The 22,821-nt window shown below is 44.5% G+C and overlaps 1 protein-coding gene across 1 annotated transcript in view; it reads right to left on the bottom strand.

Moving 5' to 3' along the window:
• Positions 1-210: 210 nt before the first annotated feature.
• The window catches only part of ACOT8 (acyl-CoA thioesterase 8), a 29,606-nt gene continuing 6,995 nt past the window's right edge, over positions 211-22,821 (bottom strand). Inside the window, exons 3-6 of the mRNA XM_073606281.1 lie at positions 16,706-16,931; positions 5,869-6,026; positions 995-1,186; positions 211-495 (exon numbers count right to left, since the gene is read on the bottom strand). Of these exons, the coding sequence (XP_073462382.1) occupies positions 377-495; positions 995-1,186; positions 5,869-6,026; positions 16,706-16,931 (695 nt within the window). The 3' untranslated portion in view covers positions 211-376. The remainder of the gene's footprint in view (positions 496-994; positions 1,187-5,868; positions 6,027-16,705; positions 16,932-22,821) is intronic.

Raw genomic sequence — 22,821 nt, 5'->3', positions numbered from 1 at the left:
TTTGTAACATGTTACACCCGGAATATGGGTTTAACATGTTACAAAAGGTGAACTTATCCTTTAATACTGAACACTGATTACTTTATGTCTGAATTGCTTACAACTAAATAATTCCTTTTCAACCTCCTTAACCTATTTTAGGAGGTCACAAGCAAAGAAACCATAGTAACCAAACGTGGCAAATTCAATAGCATTTCTGACATCACCAAATAAAATAAAATTAAAATTTATTCCGATTATTTACAATTTGAACAACGGTTTAAAGTTAGAGCCCATGGAAAACATTAGTGTAGAGAGGTATATGGACAGGGCGACAGGGAGGTAATGCAATGATTCGGTCTTCATTCAAATAGACATATGATTAGCATGCTTTGGGTCAAAGCTTGCTTTTGGGAGGATCCTCACGCACCCGGAATACACCTTCCTGGGCACATGTGACAGCCAGGACACCATCTCTTCTCCATAAGCGACCATGCACTAGGCCACGACTGTTACCTGGGTATGGAAAGTAACAATGACCTGGTTACAATTCCCATTCAGCATATGAAATCCCCCAAAACAAGCAATTACATGATTTGCATAACTACTTTGAGGCATTCTATACATGGCCTCGGATGCCCAAGGGCCACGTCAGATGTGCGATTCTGTTGCCAGCAACAGGTTGGCCATTAGTGGCCACACATTGATTTGTGATCTAGGCATGAGTGATCAGAAACAATTTAATCATCAATTAAAATACTGATGAAATACACATGGCAATTTGCAACAGACTGAAAATATTGATCGAAAATATGTTTAGGATCAATTTACCAATCTGTATTATGACTTGTTCTGCAACACAAGCAGACATTTCTTTAATTGCCAAGTCTATTGACTGGGGCAAAATTTTGCCGGAGTCCAAAACCAACCCCCCCCCCCCCCCCCCCCCTCAAATATTAAAGCCCTTGTAAAGGACTTGCATTTTCTCCCTTATTACACATGCTATTGCCCTTACCAGCCCAGTGGCTTTCACACTCGTATAGCATCCAGTCATCCGCCCTGAACGGAGCATGGAACCACATAGAGTGGTCAAGTGAAGCCATAAATGCCATACGAAGATTAAGGTGAGGGAGGGCAGCTGTTCCCAGGAAGGAATAATCTGAAATATAGGCAGCTACACAGCAGTGCAACTTCATGTCTCCAGGACCTACGAAATATGAGAATAAAATTTGATTTATATTTACTCATAATATTCAAAATTTTATTTTTTAATATACTATATACATTTATTTCACAACATTTAAATTCTAAATGTTTAAACTTAAAAAAAAAAAAAAAAGTATATATATATATATATATATATATATATATATATATATATATATATATATATATATATATATATATATATAAACTCTGCAGTATAATTGAAAATGTTTAGTCAGCAGATTGGATGACAATGGGCAGGCACTGCTGGATCATAAATACATGTAACCTATAAGCCTAAAAAATTAATAGCATCTAGATGTACTCACTAGTTTAGTGTTTGTGGAGTACAATGCAGTTCAAATTTGAAGACTAGTGGGGAGGGCAAAAATTTAAAAGCAGTTTCACTCATCTAAGAGGATGGCCAGACAGCCATGGCAGACCTCCTTAAAATGAATGGGAACTGTGCATGCGTGGAAGGAGCACTGCCTCACTGGGCAGATTTTGAACCCAGAGGAAGGGAGTAACAAGTGGTCACTGGGGTAGGGCCAAAATAAGAAGGCTTAAATAGTGCGGTTAACATCTGCTGATAAAAACCTCTCCCGGGATTAGGCTAGACATAAACATATAAAAAGTAAATTGCATATTATTTTAACTGGTTTCTTTTTTTTGTTAAGACTCCCTTTCACACTGGAGGCATTTTTCAGGCGCTTTAGCGCTAAAAATAGCGCCTGAAAAAATGCCTCATCTGCACTCCCAGTGTGAAAGCCTGAGTGCTTTCAAACTGGGGCGCTGCGCTGGCAGTATGTTAAAAAAAAAAAAAAAAAAAGTCCTGCAAGCAGAATCTTTGGGGCACTTTAGGAGCAGTGTATACACCACTCCTAAAGCGCCCCCGGGCAGCTCCGCTGAAGTGCCTGCAAAGCGCCTCGGCAGCTGTGCTTTTAACTTTATTTAGCCGCCAGCGGGGGGTTAAAAGCAGCCGAAAAGCACCTCTAAAACTACAGTAAAGCGCTGCTATAACTAGCTGCGCTTTACTGCTAACGCGGCCGTGCTGTCAGTGTGAAAGGGCTCTTAAGGCAACCTCGACTAAAGTACCCCAACACTAAAATGTAGCCCTGTAAAGAAAAACGCTATACATACCCTTTTCTAAAGCCGCTCTGGTCCGGTCCCACGCCGAGCTGTCAGTGGCGGCTTCGCTGTGGAGGCGGGTGCAGAGGAGGCAGTAGACAATGGAAGCAAGTCTATGGGTGACATCACTTACTATTTATTTCTCAGCCATTGTTGGCTGTCTCCTCTGCAGAGTTTGCCGCTGGAGACCGGACCAGAGCAGCAAATGAGTGTATGTAGATCATGGATACCTACAGATTTAGAGATTTTAGTATTAGGGTGGACGTCCACTTAAGCATTTGCTCAGCTTGAATTACTGTGCTTTGTGGCTAGTCTGGTCAGAGAAGTCTATGAATACCAAATTTTAGCCAGTACCGCATGGATGCACGCACATTGTGGTTCTAAAATGTATTCTACATTGACACTGCTCCACTGAAAAAAAATGCACCAAAAACACCTAAGCGTTTTTGATGAGTTTCTGGTGCATTTTCTGGGTGCCGGACTCCCACCATGCACCTGTAACTGAAAAAAAAAAAAATAATAAAATCACCAAAAAACACAACTGTGGTGCACTTTAATTTCAGTGGAGAGCTGCGTTTTTTGGTGCGGCTTTAAAAAGGACTTTTCAAAATGCACCACAGTGTTAAGAGAAGTCCCATAGGATTTAAAGGGAAATATTTTGATTGCATTTTTCTAGCAAGGTAAAAAAACGCATCAGTGTGAAAGGGCCCATAAAAACAATATTTTGTTTGACTACAATAGGCCTTGTTTGCAATCTGAAGTAAAAATAGGGAGCGCCTTTAATTGTGAAGTAAAACAGTGTATACTTTTTAATGTCATCTTTGGTTTAACCACTTGCCGACCACCCGCTATTACACTGCGGCAGGTCGGCACGATCCCGCGAGCCGTCATAGCTGTACGTCGGCCCTTTAAGCAGGCACGTACACCCGCTGCACTGCGGGGGTGGGGGTTTCGGGGTGCTGATGATCACCGGCCACGAGCGATCGCGGGCACGAGAGACAGAACAGGGACGTGTGTGTAAACACACAAATCCCTGTTCCGAGAGGAGAGACAGATCGTGTGTTCCTACTAGCTAGGAACAACGATCTGTCATCTCCTCTAGTCAGTCCCATCCCCCTACAGAACACACACACACACACACACACACACACACACACACGAGGAAATACAGTTAACCTTGATCGCCCCCTAGTGTTAACCCCTTCCCTGCCAGTGACATTTACACAGTAATCATTGCATTTTTATAGCACTGATCGCTGTATAATTATCAATGATCCCAAAAATGTCCGATCTGTCCGCCATAATGTTGCAGTCCCAATAAAAAAAAAAACAAAAAAAAAAAAAAACCACCATAAATCTGTCCCCCATTTGGTAGACGCTATAACTTTTGCACAAACCAATCAATATACGCTTATTGCGATTTTTATTACCAAAATTATGTAGAATACACATCGGCCTAAACTGAGGAAAAATTTTTTTTTCCTAAAAAAAAAAAAAAAAACAAAAAAACAAAAATTGTGGATATTTATTATAGCAAAAAGTACAATAGTGTTTTTTTTTTTTTTTTTAAATTGGCACTTTTTGTTTATAGTGCAAAACATAAAAACCGCAGAGATGATCAAATACCAACAAAAGATAGCTCTATTTGTGGGGAAAAAAAAAAGTCAATTTTGTTTGGGTACAGCGTCGCACGACTGCGCAATTGTCAGTTAAAACAATGCAGTGCAAAAAATGTCCGGTCATTGAGCAGCCAAATCTTCTGGGGCTGAAGTTAAGTGGTTAACTAGGTATTAGTATACCGGCAGTCCGAGTTACAAACATCTGACTTACATAAGACTCATACTTTAAGAGAAGCATGGGAAATTTTAGAATCATACTTACCTAGGTGGATGCAGAATCGGTCTGATGCTGCATCTGTCCCCCGCCAGCTCTAATGGCTCATACACGCGGTCGGACATTGATCGGACATTCCGACAACAAAATCCATGGATTTTTTCCGACGGATGTTGGGTCAAACTTGTCTTGCATACACACGGTCGCACAAAGTTGTTGGAAAATCCGATCGTTCTGAACGCAGCGACGTAAAACCCCTACGTCGGGACTATAAACGGGGCAGTAGCCAATAGCTTTCGTCTCTTAATCTATTCTGAGCATGCGTGGCAGTTTGTGCGTCGGAATTGTCCACACACGGTCAGAATTTATGCAAACGGATTTTGTTGTCGGAAAATTTTATAGCCTGCTCTCAAACTTTGTGTGTCGGAAATTCCGATGGAAAAAGTCTGATGGAACCCACACGGTCGGAATTTCCAACAACAAGCTCCGATCGCACATTTTCCGTCGGAAAATCCGACTGTGTACAGGGCATAAGGTTGAGACCTGAGCGTTCAAACACCGCCGAGCAATCTGTTCTCAGAGCTCCCTGAGCAGACCAAGTGACTGCTGTCTGCTCTGCCCCTCCAGCGCTTACTGGAGCGCTGGGCTGTGGAGAGGGCGGGAGCGGCTGGCTCAGGCTCTCAGTGATTCACTGAGAGGCTGAGCCGGGTGCCAGTCCAGGCATGTGGGCTGATCCCGACCATATGGTCGGGATCTTTTCCGAGCCTGGACCATCTCTGACATCAGCCGATAGCAGCTTTTCCTTTAAGAACGTAGACAGCATGACGTCATGTTGGTCCCGGAAGCCGCTGGGTGGCCATCTTGTTGCTCACCACATGCAGCCACCTGCTGTCTGGCGGACCTGGCAGCAATCCCACATCACTGCATGGCCAGTTAACCCTTCCCTATGCTATTCAAAACAAAAATAATTTTTTGTCTGGAGTTGTTCCACCTTACATGCACATTCAACAGAACAATACTACAGAACCCATCTTGTTCTTAATCCTGGGACTGCCTGTAGTTATAACCCCTCAGGATCACGTTCTGGCTGACTGATTCCTTTATGTCCATGTACTGCTAACTTTTCTATATGCACCAAAGGAACAAGACAGCCATTTTGTGTCACATCGCAAAGGTGGGACTGCTAATATAATAAAATACATCTCAAAACAAAGTGAGCTCTGTGTCTGAATGCTCTGCCTGCTTGTGTCTGCGTCCAATTCAATTATTGTGTAGCTCTCACCTGCACCAGCAGTTGACAGACTGTGGGATATGTAGTTTCTTTACAAGAAATGTCAGTTCTCACATTACAGGCAGAGGTTAATGCATTAACCTTTGCAGTGCCATGTCACATGCCTCATATTTCTACACAAACTACTGCCACAAGAATATGAAGGTTTACTTTACTACAGAGTGTGTGGGCAACAAATGACACCATAAAACGACATGATCATTGCATATATTATGCAGGTAGGAAGGTTTACCATGCCTGTAAGTGTTAGAAGCCATCTTCAGATTCCAGCAGTTTTTTTCCAATGTACTTAGAAAATGGAATAAAGCACTGGCTAGTTGCTTCAGACAAAGGCATTTTCCTTTCCCCTATTTATGCATGCGGCTCTGTATGTCACAACATTTGGAAATCATGAGGCATTTTAGACAATGCCGTAGATATGCTGCCATTACCTATAACACCCTTGGCTCGTACCCAGAACATCTGTCGCGGCTCTTGTGGCTCCCGCTCATACATGTCGGGTGGATTTACAGGTTTGATCTCAATTGGGACATCCTGTGCCAGAATTTTAGTTAAGCCTTGTCTATGCTTTTCCACCAGCTTAGGATTCCTGTTTGAGGAGAACAAAAAAACAAAAAAAAACAAAAAAAAAAAAAAACACACGTGATTCTACAGCGACATTTAAAGCCCAATTAATTGATTTATTCTATAAAACACAGTCAATAAATTCCAGGTGCAAATAAAATGGCAAGTGGTCACAGTTTTGCAGTTTATTTAGCTGGTAAAGCAGCCCCTGTAAAATAGGCTGTCTCCTCCTATAATGCTGCAGAGAAAAGCAGCTCTTTGTGGAAGCAGTGGTGTGTCATGATGGTCTGGCATGCCTCCCTGTAAGTCAGAGCTAGAGCTCTTCAATCGAGTACAGCTCAAAACCCCTGCAGACAGGAAAGCTCTAGCTCACAGGAGCATGTTAGGCTACTGCATAAAGGCCATTGTGCCTTCAATAAGACTTTTTAAGTAGGTGGTGGGGGGGTGGGTACAGAAAAGCAAATCCTTGAGTGTTTATTTTAAGCCCCACTCCTGGTACCAGGAAAAAAAAAAAAAAAAAAAATTAATAATAATAACCCACACACCACTACCCTTGCAGTGGGGCTTCCCTGCACGAATTAAATGCTTGTTAATACAGAAATGTTTTTTTTTTTTCATTTAAAATCATACTTATCTAGGTGGAGGTTGGTCCCCCACCAGATCTAAGGCTGAGAAACGAGCGATCAAACACCAAACAATTGCTCGGCTTGGAGCTGCCTGAGCAGAGAGCTGATGACTGTCAGTTCTGTCACTGGAAGGCTGAGCCGGGTGGCGGTCCAGGCATTTGGGTGGATCCTGACCATATGGGCAAGATCTTTCCCGAGCCTACAACGGCTTTGTTACGTCAGCCGACAGCAGGCTTCAGCCGCTGTCTGCTGAAAACGGGTTACAAGAGTGCAGAACAAACTGCACTTCTGTGACCCATAGGAGGAGAAGTACAGCCAAGCTTTGGCTGTACTTCTCTAAATCTAGATGGTAGAAGAATAAGCTGTGGCACTTACCTTATTCCTGGCTTTGGCAGGCTTCCTCCACACTGTGCAACTGATCCCTTAAAGCTCTGTCTCTTCAGTGCTTTAGCCGGCGGTCACACTTTTACATCAACACATACTATTCAGAACTAATAGTTTTGCAATCGTACATGAGTAATGTGAGGGCCCACCCATAGCATGGAGTGTGGAAGAGAGGTGGTAAGCCTGCCATCATAAATAACTAAGGCGAGTATTACAGCCTATTCTCCAACCCCTAAGCCCAATAAGCAGCTAACCCCCTTTTTTTCCCCAGAGTCCAGCTTTAGGGAAAGCTGTGACAAACCTGAGCAATGGAGCACATAACCACAAACTGTGCAAGCAAAGACTACCTTCAGCAAAACCGAAAAAAGGAGTAGCAGATCCTTCTACTTCTACTTTACTTCTTTCTTCCACTGGACATAAGCTCACAATTCTGCGGTCCTCCACAGGACAGAAGAGCACAATGATACAGATACCCTAGTTTATCCAACAGGCTGATCCCACCTGTCCTTTTGCCGAGTTTAAAGGGCTCCCGTTGACTAAGCGTACATTGTCAGCCTCTGACCTGTATGTAGCCTAAGCCTCATTTTTTTATTTTTGGCCTACACCCTTAGGCTGGGTTTACATATATGCGAATTGGATGAGTTTTAAAATTGAATCCAATTCCCATGATATGAGAATGTGACCGTCTCTCAATAGAGCTGGTTCACACATGTCCAGGGTGGCCGCGGTGCAGTTTCAAAAAGGGTCCTGTGCGGTTAGTAATGCAGGAGCTTGTGCATTTCACCAGAGATGAAGTGATCACTGTCGCAATGCTCTGCAGTGCAAAAATGTAATAAATGCAAAATTTCTATTAACTGGCGGTGCATTTATTTATTTATTTTTCAGGGCCATTTTTTTCATGGACAAGGGAAGTAGATCTAACCCCAAATAGTATCATGCAAATCTTACAACGTTAATGTCATTTCAAAAGTTCTTTTTTCAATCTTAATAAATCTGCAAAATTTGTTAAAGAGAAATACCTGGTGGTCCTGCCATAAGTCTTTCAGATTGTAAACTCTCTCGAGCAGGGTCCTCCTAACTCTTGCCTTGAATTGCATTGTAACTGTACGGTTTCCCTTTATTTTGTAAAGTGCGGTACAAACTTCTGCTATATAAATCCTGACGAATACTAATAAAAAAAATTATTGTCCTTATTCATGGACTTCTTATATTAGGTGGCTAAACAAGGCTGGATTAGATTAGCAGTATGTGTAAAAACTTATCAGGGTAGGAGGAGAAAAAAAAAAAAAAAAAAAAAAAAAAAAAAAAAAAGGGGGTAAGAAGGGTGGGAAGAAGTGGAGCCAATCTTTAACAGAAAAAGAAATGTATGTGTTACACAGAGCTTTAGCAAAATACATATTGTTTAGTTAGAATTTAAATGCATTTATTGTGGAGCTTCCGATGGTGAGGCCTGCAGCATCATACTGAAATTATGACAGAAACAGTATGCACATTCATCCCAACATAGAAACAGACTCATATTAGCAAAGGGCGCCCTCTGTTGATAGCCAGGAGGAACTTCATCACAGATCAGTGCAAGCACAGCATTGGTTATCAATACAAATGAGAATGGGTCCTAATAAGTTTGTCCTATTAGGAGTCTGTAAAAGGACAAAAATGAATAAATCATGTATAGTAAAAAGCAAAACTATTATTTAAAGCAGGCCTTCATCCATGGAATGAACTTACTCCCCCCTCTGCTTCCTTCCCCTCCAGATTAAACATTTTTTTTTTTAATGGTAAAATACATTTAATGTGTTCATGGGTCTCCTTTAAAGTGAAACTAAAAAAAAAAGGCAGCAATATTTGTGCTCCAAAGGTCCCCAGCTTTTTCCAGGTGCACCTTGACTGGCTGGTACATGAAGACATCACTCCCGCACATGTGCAGGAGTCATTAATCCCAGCCAGCTGGCACTATGCTAGAAATGTAAGCAGAGATGCACATGCACAGCTCAGTTTACATTATGCAGAGGATTGCAAAGGGGCAGGTAGGTTTATTTTGTTGCGAAAGATACGTTGCTCGTCTCTTCTGCAATAAAGGGCCTGCCTGTTGGCAAACAAAAAAAAAAAATAATAAAAAATAAAAAATTAGGTTTAGCTCTACTTTAAATGACAGCCAATTTTTAAAGTGTTCCAGCAGGTTGTAGGAATGTTGTGCTCTGCTCCTTAAAAGAAAGACAGAAGCAAAAATTGTGGCATGGTACTATGACAATTTTTGAAGCGCCTCGGGTAGGTGCTTTGTTGAGCCCATGTGAACAAAAAATGTGAACTGTGAAATCAAAGCACAAAATAGCTGAGTTAGACTTACCGGTAACTCCTTTTCTGAAAGTCTTTCAGGACAGGCCAGGCCATGAGACCTAGGGCTCCCCCTACCAGGACAGGAAACATGTTACCCCCACCAAATAAAAGGGCTGTCCTCCAGGTCGCATGTCAGTCTTCTCAAGAACCGTAGGACGTCCCTGCAAAACATATGCATAATACACACAACTTCAGACAAAATCGGGTGGGAATCCGGCTGTCCTGGAAGACTCTCAGTTACCGGTAAGTCTAACTAAGCTTTTCTCCAAGCGTCTTCCAGGTCAGCTCATGAGATGATAAGCCAGAACTTACCAGTCTAGGGAGGGACAACTGCCTGAAGGACCTTACGACCAAACGCCTGCTCCTGAGCCGATAGGTGATCCAGGCGATAATGTTTAATGAAGGTCGAATAACTGGATCATGTGGCAGCCCTGCAAATTTGTTCCGGTGAGGCACCAGCCCTCTCAGCCCAAGACGTAGACAAGGCTCTAGTTGAGTGCGCAGTAACAAAAGAGAGAAGGACTTACTATCGCAGGGTCCAGTGTCACACTCACAGGTGGTTTCCTTAAGCTTGACGGCCTGGTATCTGAAGAAAAGATACTGAGCGCCCAGGGGTTCTCTGACAAGGTAGTCAAGAGCCTGGTAAATTGCAGAAAACCAGTCACTAGAGCCATATATTCCAAGGTTTGGAAAAGATTTAACTCGTGGTTATCTGAAAATCAAAGATTAACTCATGATATTCCTTCAATTTTGGAATTTTATCAAGAGGGTGTCGACAAAGGTCTTTCTGTTAGTACCTTAAAAAAGGTACAGGTAGCAGCTATCAGTGTTTTCCTCCAGTTTTCTCTCCTGAAAAATCCCACTATAGCCAGATTTTTCAAATCAATTTCTAGGGCCAGACCAGTAGTGGTGAGAAGTTGTCCAACTTGGGACCTGTCCCTTGTACTTCAAACTCTGGTTGAATTTCCTTTTCAGCCTCTTGAGGATATTTCAGTTAAGTGCTTACATTAAAAACTATTTTTCTTGTAGCTGTTACCTCAGCTCGTAGGGTAAGTGAGTTGCAGGCCCTATCAGTGACGGAGCCTTTCCTCACGATTTTTGAGGATCGAGTTGTTTTAAGAACTGATCCAGGTTTTTTGCCCAAGGTGGCCAGTACATTCCACCGATCCCAGGACATTGTACTGCCAACCTTTTGCAGTTCACCTCAGGGCGACCAAGAAAGAAAGTTTAGTTTTTTTTTTTTTTTAGAAGTGAGAAGGATTCATACTGGCCACCTTGGGCAAAAAACCTGGATCGGTTCTTAAAACAACTCGATCCTCAAAAATTGTGAGGAAAGGCTCCCTCACTGATAGGGCCTGCAACTCACTTACTCTAGGAGCTGAGGTAACAGCTACAAGAAAAAGAGTTTTTAATGTAAGTAACTTAACTGAAATATCCTCAAGAGGCTCAAAAAGGAAATTTAACCAGAGTTTGAAGTACCAGGGACAGGTCCCAAGTTGGACAACTTCTCACCACTACTGGTCTAGCCCTAGAGATTGGATTTGAAAAATCTGGCTATAGTGGGATTTTCCAGGAGAGAAAACTGGAGGAAACCACTGATAGCTGCCACCTGTATCTTTAAGGTACTAAACAGAAAGACCTTTGTCGACACCCTCTTGATAAAATTCCAAAATTGAAGGAATATCATTAGTTACTTTAATTTTCAGATAACCATGAGTTAAATTTTTCCCATACCTTGGAATATATGGCTCTAGTGACTGGTTTTCTGCAATTTACCAGGGTCTTGACTACCTTGTAAGAGAACCCTTGGGCGCTCAGTATCTTTTCTTCAGATACCAAGCCGTCAAGCTTAAGGAAACCACCTGTGGGTGTGACACTGGACCCTGCGATAGCAAGTCTTCTCTCTTCGGAAGACTCAGCGGAGGCTCCGAGATCAGAGTCTGTAGCAGGGAAAACCATGGCCTCTTGGGCCAGAAAGGGGCGATTAGGATAAGATCAGTTTCTTCTAGAATAAACTTCTGGAGGACTTCCGGAATAAGTCTGATTGGCGGGAATGAGTAACAGAGGCCGAATGGCCATGGATTCGCCAGAGCATCAATCCCCAATGATTGATCTGCTGGGTTCATGGAAAATAACCTTTGTCTTGCGGTTGTTCTGATTCGCGAACAGAACCGCTTCAGGACATCCCCGTCTGTTGGTGCGATCCGAAAAGACTTCGGGATGAAGGGACCAGTTGTCTCGATCTACCCGGTAGCGGCTGACATAAATCTGCCAGACAATTGTGTCCTCTTCATGTGCACAGCTGTAATTAAAGCTAGATTCCTTTCTAGCCCATGATAAAATCTCCTGGGCAATAGATTGATTGAAGTATCCTGCTTCTCGTGCCTCCATTTGTTGAGGTACGCGACTGTCGCGATATTGTCGGATAGAATTTTGATTGTGGCCCTTGATTTCTGTCTGAAATGACTGCAAGGCTTTCTGAACTGCTAGCAGCTCTCTGATTGGATGAAGCTCTTGCTTCCCTCGAGGACCACTCTCCTTGTGCCACTGCATTGCTGAGGTGGGCCCCCTCTATCCCCAGGAACTTGCATCCATAGTGATCCTTTGGCATATAGGAATGGATCATGGGAGACCTCTTGTTAGGTTCAGGTTTGTCCTCCACCACCACAAGCTTCTCTTTACCCTGGCGGGTAACTGGACCCTTGATTCCAGGGACCTTGCGTCTCTGTCCCAGTTCCTTAATAGAAACAGTTGAAATGGACGTTGATGAAATCTTAACAATGATACTGCGGGAAAGCATGAGGTCATCAGACTCACTGCTCTCGAAACCTGTCTCAGCGAGACAGACTGGTTGGTCTGTAACGCTGACATAGTTTGGATCGTTTTTGTAATTTTCTCCTGAGGAAGAAAAACTTTTTGGTCTACCGAGCAAAAGTCGTATCCCAGATATGTCACCTTCTGGGCTGGAATTAAAGACGACTTCTTTACGTTTCTCAACCAGCCTAGGGACTGCAGGAAGTTTTGCACAGACTGGAGATCCGCTAATAACTTTTGGTATGACTCTGCTACCACAAGGAGGTCGTCCAGGTAAGGGATAATAGTTATCACCTTTAACCTTAGCGGAGCCAGCGCTTCCCCCAACACCTTTGTAAAAATGCAGACAGACCGAAGGGGAGGGCTTGAAATTGAAAGTGCCGAGTCTCTGTTCCCATCTTGACTGCTAATCTCAAGAATCTTTGGAAGGCTGGATGGATAGGGATGTGTAGGTAAGCCTCCCTCAAATCCAAAGTGGCCATGAAGCAGTTTGGGTAAAGCAGGTTTTTGATTGTGAACACCGTCTCCATATGGAAGTGCTTGTATCTGATTAAATGGTTTAGAGACCGGAGGTTCTGGATAAGCCGATACTTCCCTGACAGCTTTTTGATGACAAATATATGGGATAAAACCCCTTGTCCTGATCTGGCCGGGGAACAGGGATCAGGACTTTTTGATCTAATAAGTCTCCAATTTGGAAACCCAGAGCCTTCGCTTTCTCCCGATCTTGGGGAGGAAAGGCCCTCAATCTTCCTCCCACTGGGGGACACAAGTCACTGTGGCTTGGCGGGTTGTTGAGGATTAAACAAGACCACTCCCCCCCCCCCTTACCTCTGCCTTTGTGCCCTGTCCAATGTTTTTTGGGCCTGTTGTCCTTTTCTCTAGGACATTGCTGCCTACCTTGGCCACGAAAAAAAAACTCTGGCTGTCGGGTTTCTCTTTTTCTCTGGAAACAACTTTTTTCTATCGGCTGTGCGTTCCAGTGCCTCCTGCAGCCCTGGGCCAAAAAGATGATCACCCTTTAAGGGAAGCCCACAAAGGCGCAACTTTGAGGCTTTTGAGCCATAGGCTTCTTCTGGCTGAATTCACTAAGGCCGAAGTCCTGGCTGTCATTCTTACCGACTCCGCAGAAGAATCAGCCAAAAATCCCACTGCACGAAAAAGGAGAGGGAAGGACTTCTAGAGATACCTGCTGACAGATGTGTTTGAATTTGTGTCAACCATACTTCCAGATTTCTGGCTACACATGTGGAGGCCAGAGCTGTTTTAAGGTTTCCAATGGCTGAATCCCAGGCTCTGTGGAGAAGGATATGCCCTCTTTTGTCCATCGGGTCCTTAAGTGTGCCCATATCGTCAAACGCTAGGTCCAAGTTTTTTTAAACCTTTGAAAGAGGTGCGTCCAACTTAGGATTTTTGTTCCATGGCTGCGCTGTGTCCTTATCAAAAGGAAACCTCCTTTTTAGGTTACCAGAAAAGAAAGGTTTTCTCTGGATTTTCCCACTCCAGTTTGATAGTAGCAATCAGGGAACTATGTACTGGAAAAACTCTAGACTTCTTCTTATGCAAACCCTTGTACATAAGATCATGTTTAGATAATTGTACCTCCTCCTCTTTCAATTCAAGTGTTGTATAGATAGCCTTTAATAAGTCAACATCTTCTAAAGATAACTTAAACCTTGAGCCCTTGAGGATTCTCTATCCCTGGGCTCTGACCCTGATTCTTCCGGAGAACGGGCAGATCTGACGTCATCTTCAGAGTCTTCACGCTCCGCTTGCTGTGGAGTGCTACTGACTGAAGCTCTAATTGAAGGCGGACCCTCAGCTGGAGTCTGAAACTTGTCAATTAGCGTCTTAAATGAGCTAGGTAGACGCAAGCTCATCTCTAACAGATGTCAGCATCTTCTAACAGGAGGCTACCGGGTCATCCTTTACTAGGCCTTCTATACAGGTGCGACAAACTGCTTTGCTCCATGAGGAGCTCAATTTGTTTGCGCAAACCTCACATTTCTTTTTTTGGTGGCTGCGCTTGGGCCTTGTCCTGAGTCTTGGTCTGCAAGACAAAATAAATGACCCAAAATGTAATTATAAGCCACCCAATCACTCCATGACACCTCGTGCAGGAGGGAGGAAATGTGTCCCCTTATACCCAATACTATAGAGAGGGGAGGGGGAGGGAACACTCACAGGGATAGCAAAAGAGTGACAAAACACCCCAGGCTTACCTGTGAGGTGCTGGTGTTGGGGACCGCATCCACTGCCTGTGCAGGTACTGCCGAAGGATCCATCCTGCCCCTCTTGGTCGTCCACAGCCTCGCTGCTTTACCGAGAAACACCAGCAGCCAGCGTCCCCCGTTTGCAGCGTTATGAAGACTGGAACCGGCGTCTCCGGCGCCCGATGATGTCATATGCCCCGGAAGTGACCTCTCTAGGTACTTTCTGTGGGCCAGCTTGGAGCGCAGTAGCTCCGCCCCCTCGAGCACAGTGGCTTCCTCTTTCCCCTGCACGTATCAGCCACACTGTCAGTGGTGAAAGGACACAGCCGCTCTGCCTGTAGCTCTTAGTGCCTTGCACTGTGCATTTGGGAGCCGACATCAGCCCGGCCCTGGCCCTCTCCAGGCAAAAAAAAAAAAAAAAAAAAAAACAGGGGACAGCAGCACAGCAAACTTCCCCAGTGGAGGCTGCTTCTGACAGAGGAGAAAAGGTTAGTGATATGCCCCAAACAAACCCTGCTCATTAGACCTAGGGGACCAGGTTCCAGGAACATGTTACCCCCCCCCCCCCCCGTCCGGAGGAGACCGCCCTTTTATCTGGTGGGGCAACGTGTTTCCTGTCCTGGTAGGAGGAGCCCTAAGCCTCACGGGCTGTCCTGGAAGACGCTTGGAGGGGAAAAAAAAAAAAAAAAATTGTACAGATGGTACAATCCCTCCAAAGAGAAAAGGGCCTCTAATCCTGAACCCCCTGGGGCGCAGAGCTCCTGACAGAGGCAGGGTACACCATGGTCTACCTAGGCCAAAGAAAGGTAGACCCCACTCCTTAGGGACCAGCCAAAGCCAGTCCATCAAGTACTTGGTGAGGGGCTCTGCCAGAGAGAGACCTCTCTAGATGGGAGAGGCAAAAAACCCAAAGACCACAGAACCTACCCCGAACATCAGGGCAGGCCCTCATGACATGCACCCTCAGTCTCTGAAAAGACACCACACCTGCAGGTTTATGTGCTTGTGAAATAAATATGTGACACACCCAAAAGAAATAAAAGAAAGCATGTGCAATACACAGTGGGCCTTTCGGCCAGTATAACAAATTGCCCTTGATAGCCAAAAGGCTTGCCCAAAAGTGTAGTGCAATAAAAGCATAAGGTGACATGATTTAGTGCCAGTGAAACACCGATGGAATAGTGCAGCCCAAAAGTGTTTTTCCGGCACCCCTGAGATGGCAAATCACCAGGAGCCCTTTGTGTCTCCCAGACCCTGGCCTAAAAATGCAGCCCCATTCAAAATCAGAAAGATGTTGGAAGTGAAGGAGAGCTCTGCATTCAACCAGGTACAAGCTTGGTAAACCAGGCCAGATTCAACCCACGAGGAGAAGGACTCTCCCACCATATTAAATCAGGAAGCTACTAACCAACTCTCCCTGGTCTAAAAAGGCACCAGCTTTCTTATAAAGGCCAAGAAATGAAGAAGAAAAAAAATAAAAGTGTGGTCATCAACATGTGATCGCATGTTTTGTGATCGCCAGCAAATGTTTGGACTCAAGCACCTCACTGTGATCAGAGACTTAATTCACAAAGCCTGAAGTGGAATTAAAACTCCTATATTTTATAGCCAAGGAAGCTGCCATCTTAGCCTCTGATCTGCACATGTGATCAGTCATGACACCAGCAATTTAATGGCTTCACGGTTTAGATTAGAGTACAAGCAACTGACAGTTGACCTTCACGGCATGCCTTAAATGTAACCACTTTGGGATACCGTTAGAGGCCATTTCTAGCGCTAAAAAACCTGAAAACCGCCACACATTCATTTCAGTGTGTATTTAACACTGGGGCGGTGTGCTTGCGGGATGTTAGGAAAAGTCCTGCAAGCAGTATCTTGGGGCTGTTTGGGAGCGCTCCCAAAACGCCCTACCCAGGGTGTTAAAAGTGCCCACTAGCGGCAGAAAAGTGCCGCTTAAACAGCACCGTTAAAACGAGCGGCGCTTTAGTGCTGACGCGACTCAGTGTGAAGCTGGTCTTAAATCAACTGGTTTATAAACCAGCCTAAAGTGCTCTATTTTTAGCTAAGTGACTAAATTTTCATTTCATTCAACTGCAAACAAGAATAGTTCCGGTCAGTTACCTTTGTGAACTGGTCCCATAGCTGTTCCAAAATGGCCTGGTCCCTGGAATGTGGACACACATGCCCAGTCACATACATTTTCCACAGGAGTAGTTTTACATATGTCATGGTGCTTTATTGCACTACGTAAAAAGGGTGTAGGGCTACTGCCTATGAACTTTAAAGGGTTAAACCTCCATCTCCTCCATTTCACCAAAACCCATGCTTACTTTAAGTATTTGTGTATGAGTTCCTGTCGGGAGAGCAGATCCTCTGGGAAGGGAACCGTTGGCATTGTATACTGGTGCTTCAAAGGGCTCTCCTGGTTGCGATGAAAGGAAGTCTGACATGTCAAGATTGGGACGCCATGCTGTATGGCTTTTACAGATCGAACACTGAAACTTCGGCCATCTCTTGTCCTCTCCACTTGGTACAAGACTGGAATATCAGGGTCCCCTAGGGATTGATGCAATAAGATCAGAGCTGTAAATTCAGTAAGAGATGTACAGGCAAAGTACAACTAAACGTAGCCCCAAGCTGGAAATCTTAGTTCCTCTTTAGACCTTACTGGACACATGTAACACAGTATAAATTAGTATAATGTAGCCTATTTAAAGTAAACGTGGGCCTAATCTCTAACATCTCATAGAAGATGTAACCAATTAATGTTATCTTCAGTTCACATTATTAACCACACGGGAACCACACCGCATTCCTGTTTAATTCACATGCATCACACCAAAGTCATGCATGTACCAACTTTGGAACCACAATGCAACCGGATTGCATAGTACTTTTGTACCATGTGATCCGGTGAAGGCAAACACTGCATTTGAGACCTGCGTTTGGGATGTCATTAAGATTGCACTGACACCTGCAGTGGATGGGAAGGGCGGTACGATTTGAATGTGGGAGAGGGAGAGGGAGAGAGACTCTGACTATTTTTGGCTTTTTTATTTGTACTTTTTCCACTTCTATAAAAACTAAACTGAACGTTGCAGATTAGGGTCTCTCAAAATGTGATGGCCATCTCATCTTTCAAGACCCTGTGTTAGTGTGCCCTAGGACTGTGTTTTGCTGTACCCTATGCTAATACTCCACTAGTGTGTGGTAGCGTTTGAAACAGTCGCCGATGCAGAGACTAGTGTGGTCAGGACAGGAGGGACAATAAAAGCGGTTGTCATGCCTAAATCCGTGTTTTCTGCAGACACAACATCTTCTTTGGGGTGTTTTTTGGGTAGGGGTACCAGGGAGGACAAAAGGAAAATGCCTCTCATGCAGCCAGCTCACTGCATTTGCGTTGGTAAGGTGGGCCATAGCACCATCTGGAAACAGAAGGGCTGCGACGATCTCTTCCTGGAATTTTAGGAAGCTTTGTATAGCACAAAAGCATTCAGCAGAGCCAATTGAAATACCGTATATACGCGAGTATAAGCCGAGTTTTTCAGCACATTTTTTTGTGCTGAAAGTGCCCCCCCTCGGCTTATACTCGAGTCACTGCTGCCTGCCTACCTAATCAGCGTGTCATGGAGGTCAGACGGCGGCCATTCCAGTGTACAAGAGCCGCGCCTCCTCCTCGTCCGATAGGCAGAACACTCAGTTTTCCCAGCAGTCAGTGTTCAGCCTATCACGGACGTCCTCTCATCCTCATCCCATGGACGAGGATGAGAGGATGTCCGTGATAGGCTGAACACTGACTGCTGGGAAACAGTGGTCTGCCTATCACAGACGAGGACGAGGAGGAGGCGCGGTTTTTGTACACTGGAATGACCGCCGTCTGACCTGCATGACACACTGATCAGGTATGTTGAACGATCAGTGGGACATCCCGACCGCTCACCACTACATTTAAAATGGCAAACCCCACAGAGAGCTTGCAGATCGGCACAGGAAGGATGCAATGGACACAGTGAGGTATGCAACTGCAGATGGGCATTGTTGACCCTCTTTTCCACTTACAGTAGCTGCTGTATTTCTCACCCTCGGCTTATACTTGAGTCAATAGGTTTTCCCAGTTTTTTGTGGTAAATTAGGTGCCTCGGCTTATACTCGAGTATATACGGTAAGTATACAGATACTTTTTTGTACCAGCATCTGGCCTTATGGGCAATTAGGTACGGCGCCAACAGCTGGTCGTTGAGGTCCACCTCTCCCATGTTAAGGTTGTATTCGTGGACACAGAGGGGTTTCTCCACACCAGTCGCTGTAGGAATTTGGACACTCGTATTTGCGTGAAGGGAGGACAGAACAAAAAAACATTCCATGAATCCCTCCACTTCACTGCTAACAAATTATTACACTTCAAGCAGGCTCTCTCCCCCCATCTAAGTCAGAATTCTACAAGCCTTTGGGGGAAGCCCTGGCGATTAGTTCGCACGGTGCCACATGCGCCAATTCCATAATCAAAAAAGGTGACTAAAAAGTGGCAGCTCGTGTAATAATTGTCCACGTACAAGTGGTACCCCTTTCCGAATAAGGGTGACACCAAGTCCCACACAATCTTACCAGCGCGCCCTATGTAGTCTGGGCAGTTCTCCGGCTCCACGTGACTATCTTTTCCCTCGTAAACCATAAAACTACATGTATAGCCTGTTTCCCTGTCACAGAGCTTATACAACTTGACCCCATATCTGGCACGCTTGCTGGGAAGATACTGTTTGATAGACAAGTGGCCAGAAAACTTAATCAGGGACTCAACAACTTGATTGGGAGTAAACAAGGCTGCAAACTGTTGGTTGAAGTGGTTTACGAGGGGCCGAATTTTATGGAGCCGATCAAATCCAGGGTCACCACGAGGATGACAGAGTTCACGATCATTGAAGTGCATGAACTGCAAGATCTGCTTGTATCGTGTCCTGGCCATGGAGGCAGGGAACACGGGCATATGGTGAATTGGGTCAGTGGACCAATATGACCGCAACTCACTGTTTTTAGTTATGCCCATGAGGAGAGATAGGCCCAGGAAGGTCTTAAATTCGGAGACAGTAATAGGTCTCCAATCTCTGGCAAAGGCCACTAATCGTGCTAGCCACCTCACCAGCTTGAACTGCACTTATGGGACTCGCCACGTCACCAAGTGTTACTGCAGTGCTGGATGTACGACCAGGATGTACTAGGCCGCTGGTGGTTGCCAGTTCACCAGAAGGATGAGTGGCACTAGTACTGGCTCTCTGCTCCATACGAGAGCCCTGCCCTTGCACCTCAACGACAGCAGGAGAATGGGGTCGGGTACGCCTGACCTTGGCAGGGACCACTACTCCATCGTCAGAGCCATCTGTCAGGGTGCTGCTGCTGTCTACTGGTTCATATTCTGAGCCTGAATCTGACAGATGAGCGACTTCCTCTTCACTATCCATCATGCTCAAAAACGTGTAGGCCTCTTCACTGCTGTACCTTCGATTTGAAATTTTGGTCTCTAAATTTACTGGTACAGTAGTGAGACTCACAGGAGGAAAAAAAAAAAAAAGGAAAGAAGAAGAGCTCCTGATGGTCAGCGACTGCTTCAGAAAAAAATCTGTGTTCACAGGGAACAGGCCTGACTCTGCGAATGCTGCAGTTATGCGTTTAGTGTTTTTGTAAGTGACAGGTGCTAGCAGGTATCTGGGCTGATACCGCTAATGCCGCGTACACACAAGCGGACTTTACGGCAGACTTTGCCCGGCGGACTTTTTGAATGAACGGACTTGCCTACACACAATCAACCAAAGTCCAACGAATTCGTACGTGATGATGTACGACCGGACTAAAACAAGGAAGTTCATAGCCAGTAGCCAATAGCTGGCCTAGCGTGGCTTTTTGTCCGAACTAGCATACAGACGAGCGGACTTTTCGACCGGACTCGAGTCCGTCGGATAGATTTGAAACATGTTTCAAATCTAAGTCCGGCAAACTTTTGAGAAAAAAAAAAAAAAGTCCGCTGGAGCCCACACACACGATCGAATTGTCCGACAGACTCGGGTACACCGGAAAAGTTTGCCGGAAAGTCCGCTCGTGTGTACGCAGCATTACACTGCGTTTTTGGGAACCCTAAACTGCTGGGGATGCTAGTATAGATCTCATCAGACCTCAATCCGTTCAGACATTATACAGTACTACTAAGGGAGGTGCATGGTGCATGGGTGTTAGCGCTACTGGCACTAATCTGATGCTGCCTGGGGCGATGCAGACCCTAATTGACACTAAAAACTGATATCACTTGCTGGGTGATCAGGGGGTTAAACCTTTATTTAGGCAATATACGGCGGGTGCCCTGACGCTATAAAAAAATTAACTAGCATCACCCGTGTCACTAATACAGTGATCACTGGTGACAGGGGGTGATCAAGGGGTTAAACCTTTATTAGGGGGGTCCCTAGACCTATGTGGGCCTACCACCAAGTACCCCAACACTGATTTTTGTTACTAATCAAAAAAAAAAAAAAAAAACCATGAACACTGCACTGGGTGACAGTGATGGGGGTGAAGGGGTTAACTGGGAGGGCGACAAGTGTACCTACATGAACTGGTGATAGTGTAGTGTTGGTGCACTTACTGTGAGAGGTCTCCTCTCCCCTCTCTGGAACGGAAAAGAGTTCCACGAGGAGAGATGACATCACTTCCCCTGCTGTGTTTACACTTACGCATGCAGGGGAAGGATTTCATTCGCCAGGACCGAACAGCAGGTCCAGGCCAGATACCATTGGGCTGGGCCTGGGGATTGATCAGTTCTGAAGCAAATCTGATCAAGGCAGCTTATAGCTACAACGGTTCGCACAGCCGGGCCAACCTGCCACAGTATAACTGCGGTGGCTGGTCTGGAACCAGTTAAAGTTGTTAAATCCTTACATATACCCAAGAAAGTGACTGGCCTCAGGTGGTACACAGGTGAAACAAATTGTCCTACATAAGCTTTACCTGTCTATCTGCAGCCTTCTCTTTGAGCGTTTGTTCAAAGTTCTGAATTCATAAAGCTTGTCAGTTTAAAAAAAGAAGGAGGGGCAGAGAGCTGAAGTTACTCTGCAAAGCTCAGCTCTGAGAGCTGATTGGAGAGAAGGGACGACAAACACACACACACACACACACACACACACACACACAGAGAGAGCTGAGGCTGTCAATCTGCTGGAGATCCTGCCCCTGTCACCATTTTTCTCTTGGTGTCAGAAAAACTTGTCAGAAGTGATTTATGCTGATAGAGGAATGAAGCAACAGACAGAAATGCCACTTAGTGCTCTGGATTGAGACAAGTACACACTAGACAGGGATATGCTTTTTCTGAGGTTTACAACCACTTTAAAATATGTTATTCAATTTCTCAGTAGGGTTTACATCTATATTAACAAGCTGAATCAATGCTGGAATTACAAAAACAAGGAGTCAATTATATTACAGCTCAATGGTCACAGCCATATAAACACATTACATGGTCATAACTGGAGGAAATGTCAAGGCGATTGTTACACATGAACCTGATAAAGTTCAGAGCAAAGTACAGTGCGGTAAGCCTGCACACTGCTCTAATACAAGGTGCTAAATTACGACAACATATCAGATTCCACCACAAAACACTAAAGCTGGGTACACACTATCCAATTTTCTGTAGATTTTTTTTTTTCTCCCCCTTCAGATTTACAAAAATATATAATATATAATATGTAATATGAGGTCAAACTTTAAGAGTTTAAATTTGTATGCAATCAGGCAGGCCCTTGCACTACATGGTTTTGGTAAATCGAAGACAAAAATCTGCAGAAAATCTAATAGTGTTTATGGGGTCTAAAGCCCCTTTGACACATGCGGATCATTCATTTAATCAGTTCAGTCACGTCAAAAAATAGTATCAGTTTGTCATTTTTTTTTTTCTTTTTACATCCACTACCAATGCAAAAACAGATAAAAAACCTGACGATTTGTCAGTGTACATCCGTTTTCCATCCGACATGGCATTGCAATACATTCAGTGGAGCCCAGAGGAGGTCTTTTAGACCCTGCATGTCTCATTAAAGAGAACCTGTGACCTAAAAAGCATCACTTTGTCCCCTATGTAATGAAAGAAATTAAAAAAAAAAAAAAAAGTTAAGCACCCCCACATATACACAAACGCATGCGTCAGGGGGGGCGCCTACATGGGAAAACGGCAATTGTGATACACGTTACTTATCGCCATGCTTGCCGGAGTGAGAGCAATAGTTCTAGCACAAGAACTTTGAAAATATAGGGTACTGAAATATGTCGCCATTTTTACGATTATAATGAGTAGGCCCTCTGAATCCTCCTGTATTGTAATCGTACTGTCTGCCCCCATGTAGTAAAGGGCTGCACAAACTGTCAGCGCTATATAAATCTTGTGATAATAATTTCACGGGCA

The sequence above is a fragment of the Aquarana catesbeiana genome, linkage group LG12 (assembly GCF_042186555.1).
Source record: "Aquarana catesbeiana isolate 2022-GZ linkage group LG12, ASM4218655v1, whole genome shotgun sequence".
Taxonomy (NCBI): domain Eukaryota; kingdom Metazoa; phylum Chordata; class Amphibia; order Anura; family Ranidae; genus Aquarana; species Aquarana catesbeiana.
The sequence above is the reverse complement of the archived record's forward strand: the minus strand, read 5'-3'. Positions and strand labels throughout refer to the sequence as shown.